This window comes from Pseudorca crassidens, chromosome 7 (genome assembly GCF_039906515.1).
Source record: "Pseudorca crassidens isolate mPseCra1 chromosome 7, mPseCra1.hap1, whole genome shotgun sequence".
Taxonomy (NCBI): Eukaryota; Metazoa; Chordata; class Mammalia; order Artiodactyla; family Delphinidae; genus Pseudorca; species Pseudorca crassidens.
Genome location: NC_090302.1, coordinates 100,543,582 through 100,566,787, shown reverse-complemented (window position 1 = coordinate 100,566,787; position 23,206 = coordinate 100,543,582). Strand labels below are relative to the sequence as shown.

Here is a 23,206-nt window from a genome sequence, read left to right as displayed (position 1 = left end):
AAGCGGAAAACGAGGCGGTGTGGCCTCAGTGGGGCAGTGACCTGAGCCAGGGATTACAGAGTTCGGTCCCCACCCCCCCTTTTGTCAGCTACCTCCGATTACAGTGTCTGATCTCCCCTGCCTGACCTTAGCTTCCCTGCTTTACTGTGAGAAGGGCGTGACACCTACCCGGGCGGTCCGAGGCCCAGGGCCCAAGGAGTCACGTCCGTCCCTCGGCAGCGGCGGACATCAAGCTGAGCCCTCCGCGGCCTCTGGGTTCAGCTAAGGGTGCCGTCTGCCGTGGGAGGTGGAAGTCAGCGTGCTGACCAAAGTTTCCCTCGGGCCTCACAGAGCAGCCGCTTCCTCCCCCCAGAGGATACGTGGCCTTGCTTCCGGAAGGCTGAAGGTAGTGTCCTGTGGACACACCCGTCCCCTGAGGTTGCCTGGAAATCAGTCAGCCCTGGATCCACGCCTTCTCCCCCTGGCTCAGGAGCTGCCCTGGGGCTGGATTTCTACACCCTCTGTAGGCCAGCCCAGTCCCAGCATGTTGTAGTCAGCCTTGTTGTATCCGACCCTGGCCCTGGAGATAAAGCCCAGTGGACTTTATGGGGGGAAGAGGGTTGTGAGCACTGGCCCAGGTGCTGCCGGGGTCAGAGTATCGAGAGCTGCTTGACCACCCGCGGATGACGCCCGTGCCGCACATTCCTTCCTTACTCGTGCCACCCTCCTCCCCGAGGACGTGGGGTGCAGGGGGAGGTGGCGTGGCGGCTTCCCAGGCCCAGGTGCACCTGCTCCCCTGAGCCACATGCCTCTCCGCCGGCGAGGGAGAGGGGCTCGCCTGGCATCCGAGACCCCGTCGTAGCACTGCCTGAGGCAAAAGCAGTGAAGTGAGTCCAGCTCCCCCAGAGGGTCTCAGCCGTCCCAGGCGTGTTCAGCCCTACCCCAGGGGGACCTTGTGTCCTGGGCGTGGCTGGTCCAGTTTGCAGAGCACCAAGTAGGCCTGCGTCTTCTGCCTGGCAGAGCAGTCATTCAGGGGTTGATTGCAGTGTAGAGGGACCTGCGACTGAGGATTCGGAGAGGATTCGGAGAAGCGTGGGTGGTCTGGCCCACGTTAGCATCTCCAGCTACGTGGTGAGCCCATTACGGACACCCAGAGAGTGAGAAGAATCCGCTTTAGTGGCCTTTCTATCTGTTTCATCAAACTCTGCTGCCTGGGCCTATAGCTTTGTTTGGGGCATTATGCGTCAGTCAAGTGTCTATCCTCTGTTCTCTGGCAGAGGTATTCATTACTCTTATGTCACGTGGACTCTTGATTTGTTGAGGCTTTTTCCTGCCCCATCTTTCATCTTCTCTGAGTTGCTCTGGGAAGAACCGACTCTGCTTCTGGTCCTGGGTCTCCCTCTGTGTGCTTCGCAACCCCCCCGAATAACCACTGCACCGTCACCTCGGCTTGAGGCCGGGGCTCCACCGGCCACTCGGGCTCCCAGCTGCGAGATAGACGCTCCAGCCCCTCAGGCTTTGTGTTCAAGGAAGCTGCCCCATCTTCTGTCCAGTTCCAGAAAACCTGCTTGCAGGCTGGCCTGGCCTCCTCCCACACTCATTAGTCAGGGAGAATGCAGCATTCCTGCCTGGGATGCGGTCCTGCCCTGGGTCCACCCCAAGACTGTGTTGCCCTTCCCAGTCAAAGAAGATCCTAGTCACAAAGATTACGCCCATGGTGCCAAAAATGCCAGAGCCTCTGCTACTGCTCTTTCTGAACAGCCACCCTAGCACTGCCCTGTGGTTCTTGTAGTCCTGGTGGGGCAGGAAGAGCTCCTGCAGTCGTTTTCCTCAAACATTTGGTTTGACAGTTTGGCTGTTTCAACAGTAGAGCATGAGGATTCCTGTTTTTCCGGCAGAGTTGGTAGAAAAGGCTGGGAGTAGCTTGTCATCATTTAATAGGAGTAGAGTCGATTTACAAGGTTGTCTTAGTTTTGGGTGTACAGCAAAGTGATTCCGTTTTTTATATATAGTTATAGATATACATGTATATATATGTATATATACAGGTGTGTATACATGTATATGTACATGTGTATGTGTGTATATATATTTTTCAGATTCTTTTCTGTTATAGATGATTATAAGATATTGAATATAGTTCCCTGTGCTATATAGTAGGACCTTGTTGTTCATCTGTTTTATATATAGCAGTGTGTATCTGTTAATCCCAAACTCCTAATTTATCATTTATCCCTCCCCCGGCTTTCCCCTTTGGTGACCGCAAGTTTGTTTTCTATGTCTGTGAGTCTGTTTCTATTTTGTAAATAAGTTCATTTGTGTCATATTTTAGATTCTACATATAAGCGATATCATATGATACTTGTCTTTCTATGTCTGGCTTGCTTCACTTAGTGTCATAATCTCTAGGTCCATCCATCTTGCTGCAAATGGCATCACTTCACTTGTTGTTAATGGCTGAGTAATATGGGAGTAGATTTCGGTTGCAGGTCTGTCACCTGCTGTTGGCAGCATGAGGTGGTAGGGAGGTGCCAGAGGGAGAGCTGGGACACTTGAGTTATCTGCTGGACTGTCACTACCTAATTGTGACCTTGGACAAGTCATGTCATCTCCCTGGTCTCAGTTTTTTCACTTTTCTAATGGAAGATGTTGGACAGAAGCTTGATCTCCCAGCTTTTCTGATACCGCCCTCAGAGCAGCTGCCCTTGGCCTAGCTCCTGGAGCACCCCTGGGTCTGGGCCCACTCCCAAGGGGTGCTGTCTCCATCTGCTCAAATGGCTTCCTGAGCTCTGTCCACCCCTGTTCCTCCGTGATTGTCCAGAGAGCTCTCCTGGCTCTGCTAGCTCATCTGTCTTTTGTTTCTTCTGAGATGCCTGATGCTAATTAATAGAACCTGAATCTTTTTGTACCAGGTCAACAGCATGGAGGAGCTGTACCAGGTCAGCTCCTCCATGCTGCAGCATAGGTCTCTGAAACGCGGGGTGGGGGCTAAAGGGCAGTGGCAGCATCAGTGGCATCATGCATTCATGACCTTCTGAGTCTTACCCAGGTCGGTGGAGTGGCCCTTACCCTGTCTTCCTTGCCCTGGCCTTACCCCAAGGCGACATTCTCAGCCTGTGCCCCACCAAGGCCAGGGCCCCATCTATCTCGTTCACAGCAAGATCCCCAAGACCTAGAACAGAGTCTGGCGCTTGGTAGGCGCTCGATACATATTTTTGAATGAGTGGTGAGCTGCCAGCCTGCAGCTCCAAGAACAGCCCGTCTCCAACCCACTGTGGCCGGCAGGTTTGGCAGTGTCTTCCCGAGCCTCAACATGGCCGTGAAACGGCGGGAGCAGGCCTTGCAGGACTACAGGAGGTTGCAGGCCAAGGTGGAGAAGTACGAGGAGAAGGAGAAGACAGGGCCGGTGCTGGCCAAACTCCACCAGGTACCGGGGAGAAGGGGCTGGGGCTGGACAGGGGGCCACGTGGTTCCTCCTTCACCCAGGGACAGGAGGCCAAGTTCCTCCTTCACCCAGGGACCAAGACACCGGATGTCCTGACTCCCCCCACCACCACCATACACACACACACAGCACCTCCACCACCCCCCGTGCCCCACTCAGGAAGCTGGATGAGCCAGCAAGAGCTGTGCCACCCAGAGTCTTGCTCCTCAGGCCCGAGAAGAGCTTCGGCCCGTGCGGGATGACTTTGAGGCCAAGAACAAGCAGCTCCTGGATGAGATGCCGCGGTTCTACAACAGCCGACTGGACTACTTCCAGCCCAGCTTTGAGTCCCTGATCCGAGCACAGGTGAGGCCGCTGCCACCCCGCATGATGGCCCAACACTTCTTCCCTCGGGAGGCAGTCGCGGGCTTTGGAGACCCATCTCATGCCAGCCCCGCCCTGCTCCCCACACCGGAAGCGGGGCTCAGTCACTCTCTGCCCCCAGCCCTGCCCCCGAGGGAGGAATGCAGGGCGCCCCCGGTTGTTGGCTGGAATTCCCGTTTCGGTCTCTCCGTTGCTCTTTGGTTAATCCCAACTTTCACATGAGGTCCCTTGTCGTCCAAGAGTTCTTCGCTGAAGTTCTCTCTCTCCATGAGCAGCAAGAGGAAACCAGGCCGCACCTCCAGCGCCTCACCCTGATGGGCAGGTCGCTTGCCTGGCGGGCCCAGGTCAGGGACAGGGGCCACAGGTGAAGGCCTTTTTCCGAGGACCCTGCACCCCCTCCCCTCCCTAGTTAGTCCTTCTCTTTTGGTGGAAGACTAGGGGGTGTCTTGACTTTTAGCAACCCTTGGAGGGGTCCCTAAACCCCGGCGAGAGCCACGCGCAGGGCCCCCACCTGGGCGCCAGGCCGTGGTGCATCTTCCAGCGGAAAGGCAGGCCCGCTCGCGTTGGGCGCGGGTGGACGTGCACCATGGTAGCACCGGGCCCGAGACCCCATGCCTCCTGCTACTCAGGGGTGTAAAGACAACGTGTGGCTCCTGCCCTCCTTCCCCCTCCCCCACGTCCTTCAAGCCCTTGGCAGGGAGTGTTCTCCCCATCTGTAAAAGAGAAAAGGTTGAGGTGCCAAAACCAAGAGGTCTTCTCCACGTGGGAAACACCCCCCGCCTCCCGCCCGCCAGGTGACTGCAGGTGCTCAGCACTCGGCCACCTTCCCCACCAGGTAACAAAGCTGAAGTCTCAACATGTCCCTGTCTGCCTCCAGCCCGCCTCGCCGCTGGGCCTGAGTGTCTGGCGCCCTCCAGTGGGCACTCTCGTTCTTACACAGTCCACAATCACAGATACCCAGGAAAAGCTTGGTTCCTGCCTTCCAGCCTGTGTCTTCAGAGAACACCAAACCCCATGGGAATCATGGGATCCGGACACTTGGGATCAGGACCCCTGAGCAGGATTAATGTTGGATCCGGGACTTGTTAGTGACCGTGTCCTTAGGGGCTCAGGGAAAATGAGGCAGAGAGCTACGTGCATAGGGACGTGGAAGGTTCCCATGCTTGCCCCGAGAGCACAGCCCCTGGAGGTGCGGGCTTCCTTTCAGCAGCTTGGCCTGGGCCGGGGACGGTGTGTTTCAGGAGACCTGTGACTCCCCTGTCCTGTGCCGCTGCTCCCGGACCCGCAGTCACCTGCCCTGCCCCCTCCACCCTGTTGCTCACCGGAGACAGCTCCAGGCTGCCCAGGTTGGGAGCCAGGGATACCCTGTAACCAGGCAGCAGGGTGGCGGAGGGTTGTTTACTGCCTCGTCAGCGCCAGCCTCCCCCTCCAGCGGCTGCTGCTGCCATTAGTCACTGGAGAAGTGAGCATTCCTAGTGACTCAGCCTGCGCAGTGCGGCTCAGGGCAGGGAGCTGGGGCGGGGGGGGCCATCCCGCTCCCCCCTCCAGCACTAGCCCGGGCCCTGTCCCCTCAGGTGACAACCCTGTTTGGAGACCTTGATTTAGATCCCCCTCAGCCCAGCTGTGCGAGTGTGGAAGACATGGCCTGGCCTTGCCAGTAATGGCACTCCAGGTTGCTAGAGAAGGAGAGTTCCTTCTCCCCAGAGACAACTTGGGGCTGGAGATGGTAACACGTAGGGGTGTTTGAGTGGTGTGGCACACTTTCTTGAAAGTACGTGACTTCATTTGGTTGTGAGGTGGAGACTGAGGCAGAAATGGTCCTTGCCCTCCTCCCCTGGGCCTGCTCAGCTCTCAGCCATCTGAGGGCTGCCCATGGGTCCCCCCCATTCCTCGGCCTGCCCCCGCCTGGTTCCTGTGCGCCTCTCCCATCCCACCTCTGGTGCCTGTGCAGAGGGAAACGTGGAAGTGAGCCTGGCCTCTGGGCCCTGCTTTCCTGGCTCTGCAGCTAAGGCAGTGATTGGCGGTGGGATGAGCTGGGAAGGGACGGAGGCTAGAACCGTGTCCCCTCTCTCACCTTTACTTCTAAGGCTGGCCCAGGGCTTTGGGAGCTGCTGTGCCCTCTCCCATGGATGAGAGCTTCTCCTAGCTTCTGTAAAGCAGTTAGCCCCTGGTCACAGGGCCTGACTCACTGGCGCCCCCAGGACCCGCCGAGGACCCACCCACACCCCCCAGCCCTTCCCCCTCAGCTGCCTGGAGAGCTCGGAGGCAGAGCACCACCCCCCACCCCCACCCCCGCCTCACCAAGGACCCGTCGCTCCCTCTGCCACCCAGGCAGTGGGCAGTGAATGCTCCTGAAGGACCCGGGGCTGTGGTTGCCACACAGCTCAAGGGGAGGGGCGGTGGTGGAGGGAGAGTGGAGTCGAGACCTGCGCTCCACTTCCCACAGGCTCCGGCCCTCCGCCCACCCACCCGCCGTGCCCCGGGGGGCTGGTACCCTGGAGCCCCCACGGCCCACCTCCTCCCGTTCCCACCCCAGGTCGTGTACTACTCGGAAATGCACAAGATTTTCGGAGACCTGACCCAGCAGCTTGCCCAGCCCGGCCGTCCTGATGAGCAGCGGGAGCGGGAGAACGAGGCCAGACTGAGCGAGCTCAGAGCCCTCTCCATCGTGGCCGATGACTGAGCCCGGCCCTCGGAAGTCTCTGAAACACCAGTCGGCCTCTCTAGCTTACGCTTCACGAGCTCAGGCTCGGGCATCAGGGAGCAAAGGGGCCTTGCCTGGGAGAAGGATGGGGATACCGGCAGCTCCCACTGCACCACCCCAGCCCTTGGGAATGAGTCTGGAACCAGGAGCCCCGAGCAGGCTCTCACCTCCCCACTCGTAGCAAGAACCCACCGACAGGTAAGCAGTGTAGACTGTCTTAGGCCCTAAAGAACCGTCCAAAGTGCATCCTGGCCTAGGGCCAGAGCCTGGGCTCTTGTCTGCTCCCTTGAAGTCTTAGCCTGGCTTGCACGGTTGGGATCACTTCTACCTCCAAAAGGGCCACCCTGGGGAGTCACCCACCCTTGCTGCCTTTTCACCTCAGACTCGCCTGTTCTGGGAGAGGCCTCGACACTGCCCTGGGCAATGTGAAAGCCACGGTCTCCCAGCCTCAACAGGCCCCTCACCCCAGCCTCTCGGCAAGACAGCGGCCGGCTCTGCCCACTTCTAGACTTTGGGTCAACTGCGGGGCAGAGCCCCAAGTCTTGCAGCTTCCCTAGGAAGCTGGGACTCAACGCGTGTCAACAGCCTACCCCACAAAATGTCACAGACCGAGTCACAGGCCTCAGAGCAACAACAGTGGGTTTATGTCTCACCTCATTATTTGGGATTTTATTTTTCCAAGTAAAAAGTTTTCAATAAAATGTCCGTGTATTGTTGTGCCGTAACTAAAGAGAGGAGGGGAGGAGCCACCCCAAGTCTTTCCCAGACCCCGCGGCAGCCCCTCTCCTGGGCAGCAGAGCCCAGAGCTGCACCCCTCCACCCTCCGGAGGTGACACCTGCATCGAGCAGAGGCTGCGCTGAGGGTTGGGAGGAGGGCGGAGCACAGGCAGACCTAGAAGAGGAGCGAGGGGAGAGTTACGGAGGACACTTTTAGTTTGTTTTGACTTTGGTTTATTTAAAAAACAAAAAGCCAAAAAAAACCAAAACAGAACACTTTATATACAAAGTCAAACTGAAACCACGGATTATGGAAAGAGGCGAGACTTATGGGGAACAGGGAAAAGGCTGGGCCAGAGCCAATACCACATTCTGAACATGGGGAGCCAGGGAAAAGAGGTGCTGGTTTCTTCTGGCAAGTCTGGGGTGGCTGAAACAGTGTTCACTGCCAAACACTGCCCAGCGCTAAACGCTCGCTAGCACTGACTGACTGTTCCTGCGATGGCCACGGGAGACCCTTCCCCCCAGAACCTGCTCCTGAAACCTGGCAGGATTTGTGCCATCCGGAGGAAGGGGCTCTTACCCCCAGCCAGCTTCCGCGTCTGTTTCTTCAGTTTATTGGCATCAGACCTTACAACAGACTCAAAAAGCCTTTTCCTCCCGTCTTATTCTAAACTGGAAGAGGACAGGAGAAAGCACAAGACGAAAGGGCCCCAGGAGGAATCCCAAGGTAGAGGGCAAAATGACATTCGAGGGGTGCAGAAGATGTTGGATTTAGTTGCAAGTGGAACCGGCTTCCTCACTCATCCGTCCCACACGGCACAGACAGACCCCACCCTGACGGCCTGAGCTCCTCTACAGAGGCCGAGCACAGGGGTCAGCCACCCCTGCCTATGGCTCCCAGGTCCTGCTCCAGCTTCTTTCTAGAACCAGAAGGGCTCTAACTTCAGCAGGCTCCATCGCTGACCTCACAGGATGGCAGCTCCTGCACCAGGCCCTCAGTTGCTAGGTGCTGGCTCCTCCTTCTCTACCCAGCTGTCTGCCTGTTTGAAACAGATGTCACGAGAATCGGACTCAGAGGAAGGGCCGGGATCCGAGGACTACTGAGCACTTCCTCCTGGGAGACTCCAGGGTGCCAGCTGCTGACTGATCGATTCCATAAGAAACTAGCGCATGGAGGCGGAAGCAAGGCACACCTGGGCCCGGCCCCGTGCCGGCTGCCCTGACCCAGCCTCCCCGCCCGGCGGCCGGCTCTCCCAGGAGGCTCACCTTTTCAACCATCCGCTGCACCTCAAGCTGCAGGGGAGTCAGGCGCCTTCGGAACTCCTGTAGCAGCCGCTGAAGCTGGTGCTTCTGTCGCTCCGCCGTCCGGGCCGTCTCCTCAGCCTCAGCCAGCCGGGTTCTCAGCTCCTGCATCTCTGCGGCCAGCGTCTTATTCGTCACTTCAGTGGCTGAGAAGCGGTTATGGCTCTCCTCTGGCGGGGGAAGACAGGAAAGACTGCCAAGCTAAGGAGGGGAGTGTAGGGCCAGAGGGCTGGAGGCTGAGGGGCGGGCCTCCCGCTCGGCTCCTTGCGTCTGCGCCCGGCTGCAACAGGTCCCCGCGCCGCCAGCCACTCACCCAGCTTCAGCTCCAGTGTGTGAATCTTGTTTTCCAGGTAGAGCCGCCCGCTGTCCTGCTGCTCCGCACGCTGCAGCAGGTTCCCCACGTTGATGAGGCTGCCGTTGTGGGACACCAGGCCCTTGTGCTCCACAGGGGCAGCGCCTGGCTTGGCACTCTTCCCAGGAGGAGGTAGCAGGTCCAGGTTTCCTAGAAGGGCCGTGAAAAGACTCAGGGACGGTCCCGGGAGAAAGCAGCCTGCTCCGCTGTCCCCAGAAGGCCGCAGAGCACAGTACGCACCGAAGAGCACCTCCTCAGGGAGCCCCCCGTCCGGGCCCTCCGGGCGGCTGTACTGAAGGCTCCGATACTGGCAGATGTTCTGGGCCACCACCCTGCTGACCAGCTGTTTGGCCTGTAGGAAGCACACACCCAAGATGCCCACGGATGAGAAGGTGCAAGTCCCCCCACAATGGCGTGCAAGAACCTAGAACCACAGCATCCCGAGCCGCGCATGCACACGAGGATGTCGGGCGAGGCATCTCAGAGAGGCCTAGGGCGGGGCATGAGAAGGCACCTGCTCTGCGCTGAGCCGGAGCCCAAGGGTAAGCAGGATCCTCTCCAAGTCTCGCCGATGCAAGTAGCCACACCAGTTGGCATCAAAGAAGACAAAAGCAAGAAGACAGTCCAGAGGGAGCACAGGAGAGGGGTCCAGCTCCTTGGGCTAAAAGAGAAACAAGGAAGAACAGGATTTACAAACAGGTCCCTTGATGCTCAATCACCCAGGACGAAGCCCTTATAAAATCAAGCCGCTTGATATTTAAAATGGATAACCAACAAGGACCTACTGTATATAGCACAGGGAACTCTGCTCAATGTTATGCGGCAGCCTGGATGGGAGGGGAGTTTGGGGGAGAATGGATACATGTACATGTATGGCTGAGTCTCTTTGCTGTGCACCTGAAACTGCCACAACACTGTTAATTGGCTATACTCCAACATAAAAAGAAAAGTTTAAAAAACACAAAAAGAATCTAGCAGCTTGGCTGACACACTCACACCTTCCAGTTAGAGACCTGACCCTGGGCCAGGCAAGTCCCTTGGCCTGTAACCAAAGGCGTCTTTGGGGCATTTTCACCCCAGGGGCTGTCACACAGAGGAATCTTGGGTGCTCCCAGGTCAGACAGCTCGCTTAGATCCGCCCTGATGGAGATACCGAAGTGCTCGCCTGGATCCTACGAGCATGCCATCCCATAAGCCAGGAACCACCTTTCGTCCTTCGTCTATCAGAAGATGCCAGAGGTCATTTAGGAAAAGCACCCCTTTCCCAGGAGTGAGTCAGAGGCCTTGCTAAGCTTTCCTATCACTGAGACCCAGAGAGGCACAGAGGTCTCACCATGTCCTGAAGGGATGAGAACTCCATCTCTGACTGATTCGAGGCAACCGACCGGACCTCGGAATCCTCCAGCTTGGCTCCTGCTACAGAAAGCCAGAGATGAACTTGGAGCTGGGAGCACACAGGCCCGGACTGGCTCCACACACAGCCAGGACGGGAGCCACAGAGCCAGGAAGCCGCCACCCGGGCAGGCGCCAGACATACCGAACTCCTCCTCCCCATCGTCCCTCAGGAGCAGCAGTTCGGGGTCCAGGGCCATCTCGCAGAGGTCCTCGGACACCTCGCCCCGGGGTTTCTCTTCTTCCTCTCCCCCAGAAGATGGGGGTTTGGGCAAAAGCCCGTCTTCCTTCTAGGAGAAGCAGACCAAGATGATGAGAGGAACTGCCCCTGTGACTACCAACAATAACAACGGTTAACATCTGTGCGTCAGCCGCGTTCAGGCACCGCGCCGAAGGCACATACACAACGTCTCATTTAACACACTTCGTTACATGGGGGTCACAGAGCAGACCAGGGCGAGTTCCAGATACCTGGGATTTTCCTCAAGAGTCAATCTCAGTCCCGTAAGAAATTTGTTTACTTGACAGTATTTAGGCAAGAAGAAGACCCATGTGCTTTAGAAATGTTTAAGAAAATGCAGTGTTCTAGTTAACCGTCAGGTAATCGAAACACCTGTACCCATCAAAGCATTCCTATTAATGGAGACTTCCATGCTGCCGTGTCAACCACGCTTCCCTTCACTGCTCCAGGCCCGCCTCCCTTCTCCCAGGTACACCAACCACCTCCGGGCTGTGTGGCCACGTGGGAGAGTTAGGCGCCCCGCACCTGAGTCACACCAGGGTCACAGAGCGCGTGTGCGCAGTGAGCGAGGGGTGATGAGAGGAGAGCCCTAAAGCACTCTGAGCAGCGCTGGTGCCACGCAGCGCCCCAGTTGTGTTCAGCATTACCATGTGCAGCCCCAGTGCCCGTGCACGGGGTCAGAGGTACTCACCGGCGGGGCATCTGACTCGGCAGCTGTGCCCTCACTCTGTACCTCATCCTTGGACTCCTTGGACTCCTCCTTGACCGCTTCTTCCTCCTTGGCCGCCTCCTCCTTCTCAGGTTCAGGTGCGGCCACGACCTTTTCAGGAAGGCTCAGCAGCATCTTATAAATCCTATAGCCAAAATCCCTCTGCAGCATCTCCAGAAACAGCTCAGCCAACACCATCACCTGGTGGAAGAGGCAACAACGGGTCACGAGCATCAAAAAATGGGGTATTCCAAACCCCACCATCCTATACGCCCTGCCCCACAGGCCCCAGACTCCTACACCTACCTCAAAAGAGATCCTTTCTTTTGGCCTCCGGTCCTCCACGATACTATGGATGGACAGGTTTACACAGCTGGGGCGTGCCATGACAGCAGGTTCTAGAGGGGGTGGAGGGGCCTCTGGGAGATCGGTGTCCATTTCCTGCTGTGCAGTGACCTCCGGATTCTCTGCATTCTGTTTAGAGGTGTCTGCTGCCTGCTCTGATACATCAGCTGCCTGTTCTGTAGGCTCTGTTTCCTGTGACGAAAAGTCAAGAGCTATGACCATCTGGGTCCAGGGGTTAGGGCCCAGGGCCCCTACTTTCCCCACGTGTTCGTAAGGCTCAGCCTTACCACTGGCACCTCCTGGGGCGGGGGAGCTGCCTCTGCAGCTTTCTGCTGGCACAGGGCCTCCCACTCTTCCAAAGTAGGCATGATGGTCCAGATGTCCGGCAGGTACACCACCACGGTCTGGAGCCGCCTCGGGGGTCCCAGCTGCAGGTACTGAAACTCGGCAAAGCGCCACCTGCTCACAGCAGAAGGAAAAATGCAGAACTGACCCATGACATTTGTGAGGGCTTCAGTTTCCAATCAGCATTTAATGAGCACATACTGTGTGCCAAATTCTGACAGTACAGAAATAAAATATAGACCAAGTCTTCAAGAAATGGTTAGTCAGTGGGGAGAGACAAGTAAGCAGACAATTACTATCCGAGGTGCCATGGCAACAAGAAGGAGCACGGAATGTGGCTGTGGGGCCACACCTGACGAGCCTTGGAGGGTCAGCTGGCCTTCAACACACTTACACACCCCTCGCCGTGCTCACGACCACTGCGAGGGCTGGAGGGAGGGGGTGATGAGCAGGGACTAGGGAACAGACGGGAACTAACAGGTCAGAAAGGCCCAGCAGAAGCCTGGCTCCCTGCCGGGTCTCGCCACTCACTGGGCAGCCACAGACAACAGCTCGGGCAGCCACTCACCACTTGGTGCAGGCACTCAAGTCGATGCCGGTCTGGGCTTGCGCGCAGCGGATGGCAGTGCGGACGAGCACCTGCGGGTCGCCCTTGGGGTCGAGGCCATCCAGAGAAGGAGACCACTCGCCCCCCACCAACACTACCTCCTCTTCTTTCTGGCCCAGCAAAAACTGCAAAAAGAGATCAGGGGTAAGAAACGAAAAACCAATCATGTGGGTCTCCCACAGGGAGGCAACCTGCCACCAGTGGGGAACAAAGGGTCCGCCACACTGGGGGCGGGAGGGGTATCTCTACCCATGAATGTGAACCCCATATAATTCTGATAAGAAAGAACATCTCTCAGCCATGCTGTCCTCCCGGTAAAACGACTGGTATCTCAGCCCCGAAACCCCGCTTCTATGAGTTCCTGAGCAGGAGCAGAGCTGACAGGAACTGAACATCATCAGTGAGTGAGTCTTGCCTCCTGGGCTCCAGCTCTTACTTTAATTTGCTTCAGAGGATGTTCTGGCGTCTCCCTTGGCTCAGTCATGTCATCCACGAAGAGCATGCAACAACGATACAATTCCTCCAACCCCGGGGAAGAGAGCAGCAGTACCTGGTAGGGACAGCATAAAGGAGACACTCGAGAGCTTTCTCAGCCTCCAACAACGGGATAAAGAGGCAGGACCCCAGCCAACTCACCTTGGAACTGTAAGCAGGGTCACTGTCTGTGGACGTGGGCTCAGCACCAGCGTCTGGAGCTGGCTCCTTCTCAGAAGATGCCTGGATGCGGCTTGGATGATGGAGGGAAAAGGGCTGGCTCAGAGGGAAGGCCGACAGCCAGCTCAGGTGCACAGCCAGAAAATCTGCGGGAACCAGCAGGGTGCGGTAGCGGCGCTGGAGTTCTAAGAAGTCACAGGTGGAGCTATGGGAAGAAAGCAAGGGAGTCCAGATGGAGCCAAGACTAAATTATTTTTAAAAATGGAACCATAAAAGACTTGAAAGAAAAGGGGAGCAGATTATTTTATAATCTGAGAAAAGAAGAGCTTTCTAAGTAAGACACTTCTGAAAAGATAAAAATGGATCAGACTTGACCATTAAAATGTCACAACCTCTAGTGGCAAAATAAAGTCAATCTGGGGAAGGAAAACAAAAAAAGACATCTGCAATATGTGAAAGAGAAAAGGGTCACTGTCTTAATATAAAAGGAACCCACAAGTTACTAACAAAGTTCACAAGTCTAAGAGAAAACTGGAAAAACGGACAGCAACAGATAACTTAGAAAAAGAAATGAGACTTAGGAGCTCATGAAAACATGCTCAATCTCACTCATAATTAAATTCAAATCAGGGTATCACTTTTCACCTATCAGACTGACAAAGATCACAAAGCTGGATAACAGTGTTGGCAAAGGCTGGGGGTGCAAGAACCTCACACCTCGTGTGAGAACGTAAACCGATACCGCCTCTGTGAGCGGCCTGGCAATACCTGTCAAGGCTGACAGACCTGTGAGCCAGCTACTCCATTTCTAGGAATTGAGCGCAATAAAATGCTCGCACCTGTCCACGCAGATGTATAGAGAAGGATGTTTATTATTACAACAATGTTTAGGATAATTAAAGACTAAAAATGGAGAACTGGTTAAATAAATTCTGGTCCGTTCATTTAGTAGAATGCTGTGCAGTTGCTAAAAAGAATGAGATCAGTCTAATAAACTTTAACGTAGAATAAATTCCAAGACAAGTGAAAAAGCAAAGTACTGAACGGTATGTACAATAGGTTTCCAGTTGTGTTTTAGGAAAAAAACCACAGCTGTGTGTGTGTGGCTAATTGTTAGCGGTCATGTTCTGACCACATGAGGAGGCTCTATATTCACCCCTCCAGTGGTGATGATGTGGGGACCAGTATCTCATCAGATTAACCTTGGGAGGCAGGTGGGTCAGCATGGAGAAAAACAAGCCCTGCCTGGGCCTGGAGAGAGGAAGCGGTGACAGGGGAAGAGCAGTGGCAGCCCTCCTTCCCTGCCATCTTGAGGAGGTGGTGCCAGGAGGCTGCCCTCACCTCAGCTCGGACTTAGGTGGACTTGGCTCTGGGGCCTTATCTCTAATACAGCAGCTGGAGCCCTGCATCTCCCCTGCTAGACGGAATCTGGAATTGCTCATCTACCTCTCAGTCAGTGAGTTTCTACGTGTGCGGAGTAAGCTTGTGGGCCAGTGTCCTCATACATGCTGTAGCACTTAAAAAATAATTTAGAGCTTCCCTGGGAAACCAGTCCCACGGTTCCTATGACCCCCAGTTTCTACCTGACTTACAACTGGTATTGGGCACCTGGATGTTGATTGATAAGCCTTGATTATAGCCTGGCCTAACAATTTCTGGTGATCAAATCATAAAGTTCTATCAAGGGCACCCATGTCAGTGGTGCTATGCTGGTCAGAACTTGAGATTTTGAAGTAAAAAATCTGTCACATTAAAAAACAAAAGTGAAACAAAAAGGTCATGAGCGCACGCACGCACGCGCGCGCACACACACATACACTCACTCACTCTTACTCCCAGACTATATCTCACTTACACAAGAAACTGTTACCAGCTACAAGTCTCAACCCCCACCCCAGCCTCACCACTCACCTGTCCACAGTGTAGGGAGTGAGATGGACTCGGTAAGGAGGCAGGTCATGCCTTGGTTTCTTAGCACCCCAAGGCTCTCCACCAGCCCGCTGTTTGCGTTTCTTGGAGTCATAGTCATCGCTGGAGGTTGATCCATTACCAGAAGGAAGAGACCACACTGTTACATATAGATTCAGTACATACTGGCCTAAAAAGAACTGGAAACCATCTGAATCCCCAACTTTAAAAATAAAGAAGCCATGCTAACAGTCATATAAGAGTGCTACAAAAGACATTAAGATATTTAAATGCTTTTAATAACACAGAAAACCATTCATGTTAAACAAAAAGAATTATATGAGACACTATATATACAATAGTGCCTCAAATGTGCCAAAAAAAGCTTTAAAAAGAAATATTAATGGTGGATACCTCTGACAGATAAAGGTGATGAATAATTTTCTTATATTTAATATAATTTTTTGAAATGAGAAGAAGAATTTAACTGATTTTTTTTTTAACTAAGATATATATACATATGGCACCATGCTACGGGTTCTGTCAAGTTTCATTAAAAGAGACAGTTCTGGGGCTTCCCTGGTGGCCCAGTGGCTGAGAGTCCGCCTGCCGATGCAGGGGACACGGGTTAGTGCCCCGGTCTGGGAAGATCCCACATGCCGGGGAACGGCTGGGCCCGTGCGCCATGGCCGCTGAGTCTGCGCGTCCAGAGCCTGTGCTCCGCAACGGGAGAGGCCACAACAGTGAGAGGCCCGCGTACCGCAAAAAAAAAAAAAAAAAAAGACAGTTCTGGTAAAAACCCTTAACACTACACATTAGAGTCATAAAAATACTGAAACCCTTCGATCCAGTAATTTCACTCTTAAAAATTTATCCCAAGGAAGTTAATTCAGAAGAAGAAAAAAGGTTATATATAGTAGAAGAAATTCAAGCCGAGTAAGAAAACCACATGTGGCACTTCCCTGGTGGCGCCGTGGTTAAGAACCCGCCTGCCAATGCAGGGGACACGGCTTCGAGCCCTGGTCCGGGAAGATCCCACACGCCGCGGAGCAACTAAGCCCGTCTGCCACAACTACTGAGCCTGCGCTCTAGAGCCCGCGTGCCACAACTACTGAAGCCCCTGTGCCTAGAGCCCGTGCTCTGCAACACGAGAAGCCACCACAATGAGAAGTCCACGCACCGCAATGAGGAGTAGACCCCGCTCACCGCAACTAGAGAAAGCTCGCGCGCAGCAACAAAGACCCAACACAGCCAAAAATAAAATAAATAAATGTATAAAAAAAAAAAGAAAACCATGTGTGTATCTAGCAATCCTGAATTTTCATAGTAAATAAGTACAGTAATCATACAGCCATTAAAACAATTATGAGGATTACAGTGCAATATGGAACAGATGTTCGATAAGAACGTATAAAAAAATCTGAACTCAAAGATTTAAATTATAAAAAGTATGCATATATATAGACAAAGACTAGAAAAGAACATGGGGGGAAAAAGTAGCAGAAAGTAAATTTGCTTTTCAAAATTATTTTCTAAAGGTCTTTAAGAATGGTTACCTTGGGGATGGGGGGGAAGATAAGGGTAAGAGATTAAGAGGTACAAACTACTATATACAAAATAAATAAGATACAAAGGTGTAATGCACAGCACAGGGAACATAGCCAACATTTTATAACTTTAAATGGAGTACAACTGCTATGTTGTACACCTGGAACTAATACAATATTGTGAATCAACTATACTTTAATTTAAAAGTTTTTAAATGGCTACCTTTAAAGGAAAAGAGGGAATGATATATTTTTATAGTATTTTTAACTTTATATAATAGCATGCACTACTTTATACATTTTTGTAATAAATCACTTATTATAGTATCACTATGTTATGGGGGCAATAAAAAAAATAATAGAAGAGAAAAAACCTTTAGACCATCATAAAATGCCAGACTGATAAGGGGAAAAAACCCCCATGTCTCACAAGAGAAATAAAATCAATTGTCAATTCTTCGTGCTGAGGTAATGCCAAGTTGATTATATTTACCAGAAGGTGTCTACTCTTTCCCTTTAGACCTGCCTGGGTTGTTTCCCTAGTCATTACACCCCTGAGTAACAAACTTGATTATATTTAACACAAAGTTTTTCTTCTTTTCTCATATTTCTGCCTGGGTAATTTCCTTGTTCATAGCATCTCCCTCCAAAAGCTGCCTTCTAATCTTGCCCTTGTGGGATGTCAGTGCTTCTGTGTCTCTAACAGAACTGTTGCAAAGTCATTTTAACAACTCTCTTCAGCTCACCCATGACTGAAGTGAACTCTTCAGTAAATGCTGTCAACCTCAAGTTAAAGTGGATGTTCCACTGAATTCTGTAAACTCAGCAAGCAGTTTTCTCCCCTTACCGTGTATTGCCAGGAACAGGTTATAAGGCATGACCAGTGGAAGCCATCTCCGTAACCTCAGCAGGATACTGAGATGGTATATCCAGCTGGATAGCCCTGTCCAAAAACCGCAGTAGTCCAGCATTAGCAATCCAAAGGAGACACTGTTTCCTGCCTCCCAAAACCTGAAGTTCAAAATAAAACCTGGTTTCCAGTCAAACGCTAACATGGGTGACTCCATTATAAATTGTTGTTCCCCCTCAGGGTGACCTCATTCCTACTGCCCCCTTTGCAGAATGAGTCTGCAAATTCTCTCTACTGACTGATGGTAATATCTCCCTCCCAATGGTCATGTCTCCTTTCTCGAGAAGCCATGACACTGAAGCATTATGGCCAAAGTAACAGAACATAGGTCTTGCACGGGGCTTGGCATGTCCAGGACAATCAAATGCAACTGGCTATATAAGAAAGGCTGAATGTGAACCTAAAGCAGGAAGTCAATAGCAGCCACTGATTTCCACCCAGGCTACATTATCCCCGAGGGCACCTGCTGTGATTTTGAATGAAGCCTTTAATAAACTCATGGAATGTAAGAGGTGGAAAGTCCTTGTAAATTTTGAAGACCAAGAAGATGGGTGTATGCAAGACGTATACCAGTAACTTGAGAATGAAAGTGTTTCAAGCAGAGACACTGTGGAAAACAATCCTACACAATCAAAGCTTTCCCGCCTCCTTAGTGTTCACGTGACCTATCCCGAGGGAACAAACAGTAGCTTCAGCACAGAGCCTAGCTACATCACTTTGCCTAAACTTTTTCTCTGAGGAACTCCATGCTCCTTTTACATGTTCTCAGTGGACCGCATTCTCAGCCCTTACCATGTAATAATCTACTGGCCTCTGGGATAGGGGGCTGTTTCCTTCTCAGAACAGTTCTTATTTCAGAAGAGAACCAGAACATGAGAACACCTTCTAGAGTGATGGAAATGTTCTATATCTTAATAGGGGTGAGAGTTACACAGAATTTTCTATTTGTCAAAACTGTCCATCTAAGATTTGTGCACATCAACCTAAATAAATTCTACCTTAAAAAAAAAAATCAAGTACAAGGCAGGGAGCAGATGACAAAGAATGGCAGATACTGATACTTGTTTAAGCTGGGTGATGGGTATGTGAAGGTTCATCATCCTTTTTTACTTACTATGCTTATACTTGAAATTTTTCATAATAAAATTTAAAATGAAGACGGACAGAACTAGAACAAGTCTTCAAAGCAAACTAGTCTAGAGTGTAAGCCCTAGGGATATAAACAAAAGCTTTTAGGGAGAGAGTAAGGCAGGATGAGGAACATGTGAGCCAGAGAGAACAGGAAGTACGCTCCTCCTGGCAGCCCCCAACGCTCACAGATGATACAGGATGGCCTGGGATGCCCCAAAGGCCCAAATCCACCATGCCTGCTCCACAAAAGGCCGTGTCTGCATATCCATGGCACAGACCTGGATTTCTGGGCAGAGTGCAACACACACAGTCTACCACACCACTGAACTGTACAGTGTATTTAAAGAAACACATTTTAGACTAAGAATTAAATTATGCACTGGAGGAAACTAAAAGACAAAACAAATGCACAAACATAAAAAAACCAGAAACAGACTCACAGGTATAGAGAACACACTGGTGGTCACTAGAGGGGAGGAGGTTGGGGGGAATGGGCAAAATAGGTGAGAAGGTATTAAGAGGTACAAACTTCCAGTTACAAAACAAGTCATGGGGATGTAACATACAGCACAGAGGATACACTCAATGATATAGTAATAGCTTTGTATGGTGACAGATGGTAACTACCTATTGCGGTGATCACCTCGTAATATATAAAAATAGCCAATCTACTGGTATAATATTGTAAACTATGCTTCAATTTTAAAAATACACTGCAGAGTTACTTTTTTTGGACAATTACTATTTTCTTGATAGTTTTGATTCTTGGTGTCTCAATCTTATGCACAAGAAATAAAAAGGAAAATTATATTATTAAAAAATTCAACGTGATACTATGAAAAATGAATTACACCAAATCCCTACTTGCTGAACCAGCTTATGAAGTTCCGATATTTGTATATACATCTCAATGTACCAGCCTATTTCAGGGTAAAGGGACTAGGATCTAGCTGTTGAAAGAGAATGTTAGTGTCAACAGGTGGCCAAAAAAAAAAGGTACATTCTCTTAGAGGCAAATAAAATAAAACACCTTTCCTTTCTTGCTTGACCATCCTCTTACCTTCGGCCCGGATCCAATCGTCCATGAGGGCCCCGAGCAGGAAATCTGTTCAGGTGGCTCAGATGAAGTGTATGGGATGTTTGGAAGAGACTCAGAGCTGCAGAAAGGAAATGGCTGGTGACTCAAAACCCCCTAAATATTTGCCCAACTTTCCTGTACCTTTCTTCCAGTGCATGAAATACCCACATCTATTCTGAGAGCAGCAACCTAACAGTTACAAGTCCATTCATCCCAAGTACCCCATAAAGCCACACGCCCAATATCCATGCCACTGGTACTCACGCTTCTGAGGAAAGAGTGGGGGAATCCGGTGAGGCTGGAAGATCAGCTGGGGCTGAGCTCCCAGAATCCCTTGCTTCTGGCCCAGGGCTGCCACATGTAGAAGGGGAGGTGCTGGGGACTTCAGTAGGGGCTGCAAGACAGTAACCAGGAAATTCAGGGCATCCCATAGCTGACCTGCTCACTACCTTGGAAAGATGCAGCCCCAACCCCTTGACCAAAGTAAGGTTCCCTCCCACGCCTTTCCAATAAACATGCCAAGGAGAGATGAATACCTGGTTGGAGAGCGTTTGCACCTTGACAGCATTCCAGGGCACTGCCTGGCCTGGGTTGTATGCAGCCTTCACCAGCACCTTCTCACCCAGCTGGGGCAGCCGGCCCTTCACCACACTGCCAGCACACAAGCCAGGAGACCCAGTCAGGAAAGAAACCCTGGCCAAGCCACCCTGACTGTCCCTATGAGGCCCTTGCCATCAAGATTTCTCACACCTTGCATAACAACAGCAAAGCATTGGCATTATAGGGGACCCACCAGCATGGTGACAGAACTGAGTCCAATAAGCATTTCCAGAAGGGGATCAGCCTCAAGCCTACCTTAGCTGAAAAAAGACCTCTTCATCCACCACCCCAAAGTAGTCATGCAAACTGGTAACAATGCCAGTGAAGACCCGCTGCTTCTCTCCACCCTGTAAGAGAAGAGTGCAGTTTAAAGGTAACAGGGAGCATCTGTCCATGCTCTGCCATTAGCATCTCATCTTCATCCACCCCGCCCCACCCTCAGCTCAATCAGAGTACTGCACGGATTCCCATGGAAGGAAGCATACATATAGAAGGAAGCATATGTACAGTGGACACAATCAATCTACTGGGGGGAGTCATGCTGATTCTTGGGTCATAAGCTTCTTCTAAGATTTCCAGTTCTTTAATTCCAAGAAGCACCCTAGAGATCTCCCTAGAGCCAGAACCTAGGACTCCCCAGTCACAGATGTCTAGTCGCCTCTGGACTGGCCAAGGACAGGAGTGTCAGGAAGGATGAACACTGTGATGTAAGAATGAAAGCATCGGGCAACCATGCATGCTGGGGTAGTCCCGAGTGCCGAAACTCACTAGATAGGATGCCCAACCTACCTGAAGGTGCCTGGCATTTTGGGACAGGTCTGTGGCCACAGGAGGAGTGAGCAAACCAGGAGGAGGACCCAAAAGAGATGTTGAAGCTGCGCCTATTGGAACACAGAAGCAATCCAGAAACTGCACCTACCATCTTAAGCACTAGTCCAGCTAGAGGAAACGGTAAACCCAAAGAGCAAAGTGGATCCAAGCATGTCCCACACAGGGTTTCGCCGACAACTACTGTGGTCATGCTTTTTCCTAAGAAAACTCAGCAGCAAATTGCACTCCACCAGGGAAACCCCAAAAGCCACATTTTGAAAGACTAACTCCAAAACACACACTTCCCAGTACTAGGCCAGGTAGAGATAAAGGTGTTCACCTGAGAAGTTGCGTCCCCCTGGTAGTGGGTTGATCCGCTGGCGCTTAAACTGGGACATTGGGAATGCTGTCCTCTTTCAGAGTCTTGGGGAAAAACCTTCAATCAGAAAAGAAATAAATTAACAGCCCATAGGGAAATTTTCCATCTACCCCAAAAAAGGAACTAAGGATCTTAAGGAAAATGGAGAGATGGATACTGAGAAGGAAAGGAGGAGACGGATGGCGAGAATATGAAAAGGAGCAGGAAATGGAGAAATTACAATGTTCCAGTCAGCCCTCACAATAATCTAGTGATGGGTGATACTGTTATGTTCTTTCAACGAAAAGGAAACTGAAGCTCGGAGGGACTGAGACTTGCCCGAGGCCACATAACCAGGTAGGTACAAAACTAGGACTCACACCCAGATCTCCCGACAACTTAGAGCTCCTCTCACTATGCCACGCCACCCTCAGATGGTTGGGGAGAGTGGAGGGTTGGAAAGAGCCCCGATGACATTCATTCATTCAATGCATCCGCCAAAGAGTTCCACGCAAGGCCCGGAAAAATGGAGGAGGCTGCTGCCGGAGAGGAGATGGTGTGGGCCCTCTCCCCGGAAGCCCGGCCCGTTGTTCCCCGGACGGGCGGGTGGGAAGACAGCTCCGTGGCCCGGCCGAACGCGAATCCGGCTGCGCGCCCGCCCTCTTGATCCCGCGCTCCCCGGCCCTCGGCTCCCGCCTCATCAGCCGCCGGCGCCGAGTCTCCCGGGGCGGGCCGCGGCCAGGCCACCGTGGGAGGACGAAGGCGCGCGGCTTCTCCTCCTCCCGCCCGCCCCCAGGGCCGAGACCGTTGCCAGGGAGACGGAACTTGCAGGCCGAAGGGGGGCTCGGCCCGTTCCGCGCCCGGATCATCTTCGAGGCCCGGCCCTCGCAGCCCCTCGGCCAGGGGAGGGGCGAAGAGGCAGAGGGGCGGCGGAAGGCCCCGCAACCCACCTGCGGGCCAGGGCCGCGACACCGGGGGGACAAAGACACCCGGAACCACCACAGCCGCTGCTGCTGCCGCCACCGGAAACGCCTCTCCGGAAGCGCGACCACTGGTCGGAAGCTGCCTCTCTCCCGGATATGGTCCCTCCCTCCTATCCACTGACCTGTCCCTTCCCCCACCCCGGCCTGCCATCCCGCTCCAACTGTGGAGCGGAAGTGCGCTTTCCCCGATCGGATGCGCGTTAGGAAGCCGCGCCTCAGTGGTGTCCTCTCTTACGTGTCCCATTAGAAAAGCAGGCTTCGGAGAATTGGTTCCTGGCCCCAAGACTGCTGGAGCTGGAGCCCCAAACATAAGGGAGCACCTATGCCTCATTCTGGCAGATCCCAAGACCGCAGCAGCAAGAGAACCAGCTGACTGGAGGAGGAGGATGCATGATCAGTGGCCATTTCCAGAAGACATCCCTGTGTCTGATTCAACCATCCCTAGCCCTACCCTTCTGTTGGCGGCACACCCCTCCCCACACACCTCCTGCGTACCTGCAGGAGACTAAACTTTCCCCCTTTCTCAATTAACAAAGAGCTAGGAACCTAATAGGCCATATAGTAGGATAAACCTCCACAATATTTAGGTATACATATACAAAGAGTTCTCACAATCATTTCCTTTAGTCCTCACATCAACCCTTGGGGGATAAGGAGGTCAGGAATTAGTGTCCTAATTCTCAGCTATGAAACCTGAGAGACTTCAATGAAATGACTTGCTCA

General features: G+C 52.6%; 2 protein-coding genes across 8 annotated transcripts in view; one reads left to right on the top strand and one right to left on the bottom strand.

Annotated features, from left to right (window-relative positions):
- The window catches only part of BIN3 (bridging integrator 3), a 44,199-nt gene extending 37,007 nt beyond the window's left edge, over positions 1–7,192 (top strand). Inside the window, exons 7-10 of one of the 3 annotated variants that reach the window (XR_010945154.1) lie at positions 3,265–3,406; positions 3,635–3,769; positions 6,324–6,689; positions 6,874–7,192. Coding sequence is in view for 2 of the 3 variants with exons in the window: in XM_067745146.1 (XP_067601247.1) it covers positions 3,265–3,406; positions 3,635–4,009 (517 nt within the window). In the remaining variant the exon portion in view is untranslated. Of the gene's footprint in view, positions 1–3,264; positions 3,407–3,634; positions 4,020–6,323 lie in introns of those variants that run through there. The other 2 variants (XM_067745145.1, XM_067745146.1) reach the window with 2 other exon arrangements.
- A 227-nt stretch (positions 7,193–7,419) lies between these two features.
- Positions 7,420–22,621, bottom strand: CCAR2 (cell cycle and apoptosis regulator 2). 5 transcript variants are annotated; one of them, XM_067745118.1, is made up of 21 exons: positions 22,451–22,615; positions 21,483–21,578; positions 21,122–21,213; positions 20,588–20,679; positions 20,269–20,383; positions 19,997–20,126; positions 19,715–19,811; positions 15,070–15,189; positions 13,141–13,363; positions 12,941–13,054; positions 12,466–12,629; positions 11,840–12,011; positions 11,514–11,744; positions 11,190–11,408; positions 10,403–10,547; positions 10,199–10,278; positions 9,380–9,526; positions 9,106–9,217; positions 8,827–9,015; positions 8,478–8,683; positions 7,420–8,251 (listed from the first exon to the last, which is right to left on the bottom strand). In XM_067745118.1, the coding sequence occupies exons 2-21, from the start codon at positions 21,538–21,540 to the stop codon at positions 8,207–8,209; spliced, it is 2,751 nt and encodes a 916-aa protein (XP_067601219.1). In that variant the 5' UTR covers positions 21,541–21,578; positions 22,451–22,615; the 3' UTR covers positions 7,420–8,206. The 5 variants fall into 5 exon arrangements, with proteins under 5 accessions (XP_067601219.1, XP_067601217.1, XP_067601216.1 ...); XM_067745116.1 differs by having other exon boundaries at positions 10,199–10,281; positions 22,451–22,614; XM_067745115.1 differs by having other exon boundaries at positions 8,827–9,217; positions 11,232–11,408; positions 22,451–22,621.
- Between the last annotated feature and the right edge of the window lie 585 nt (positions 22,622–23,206).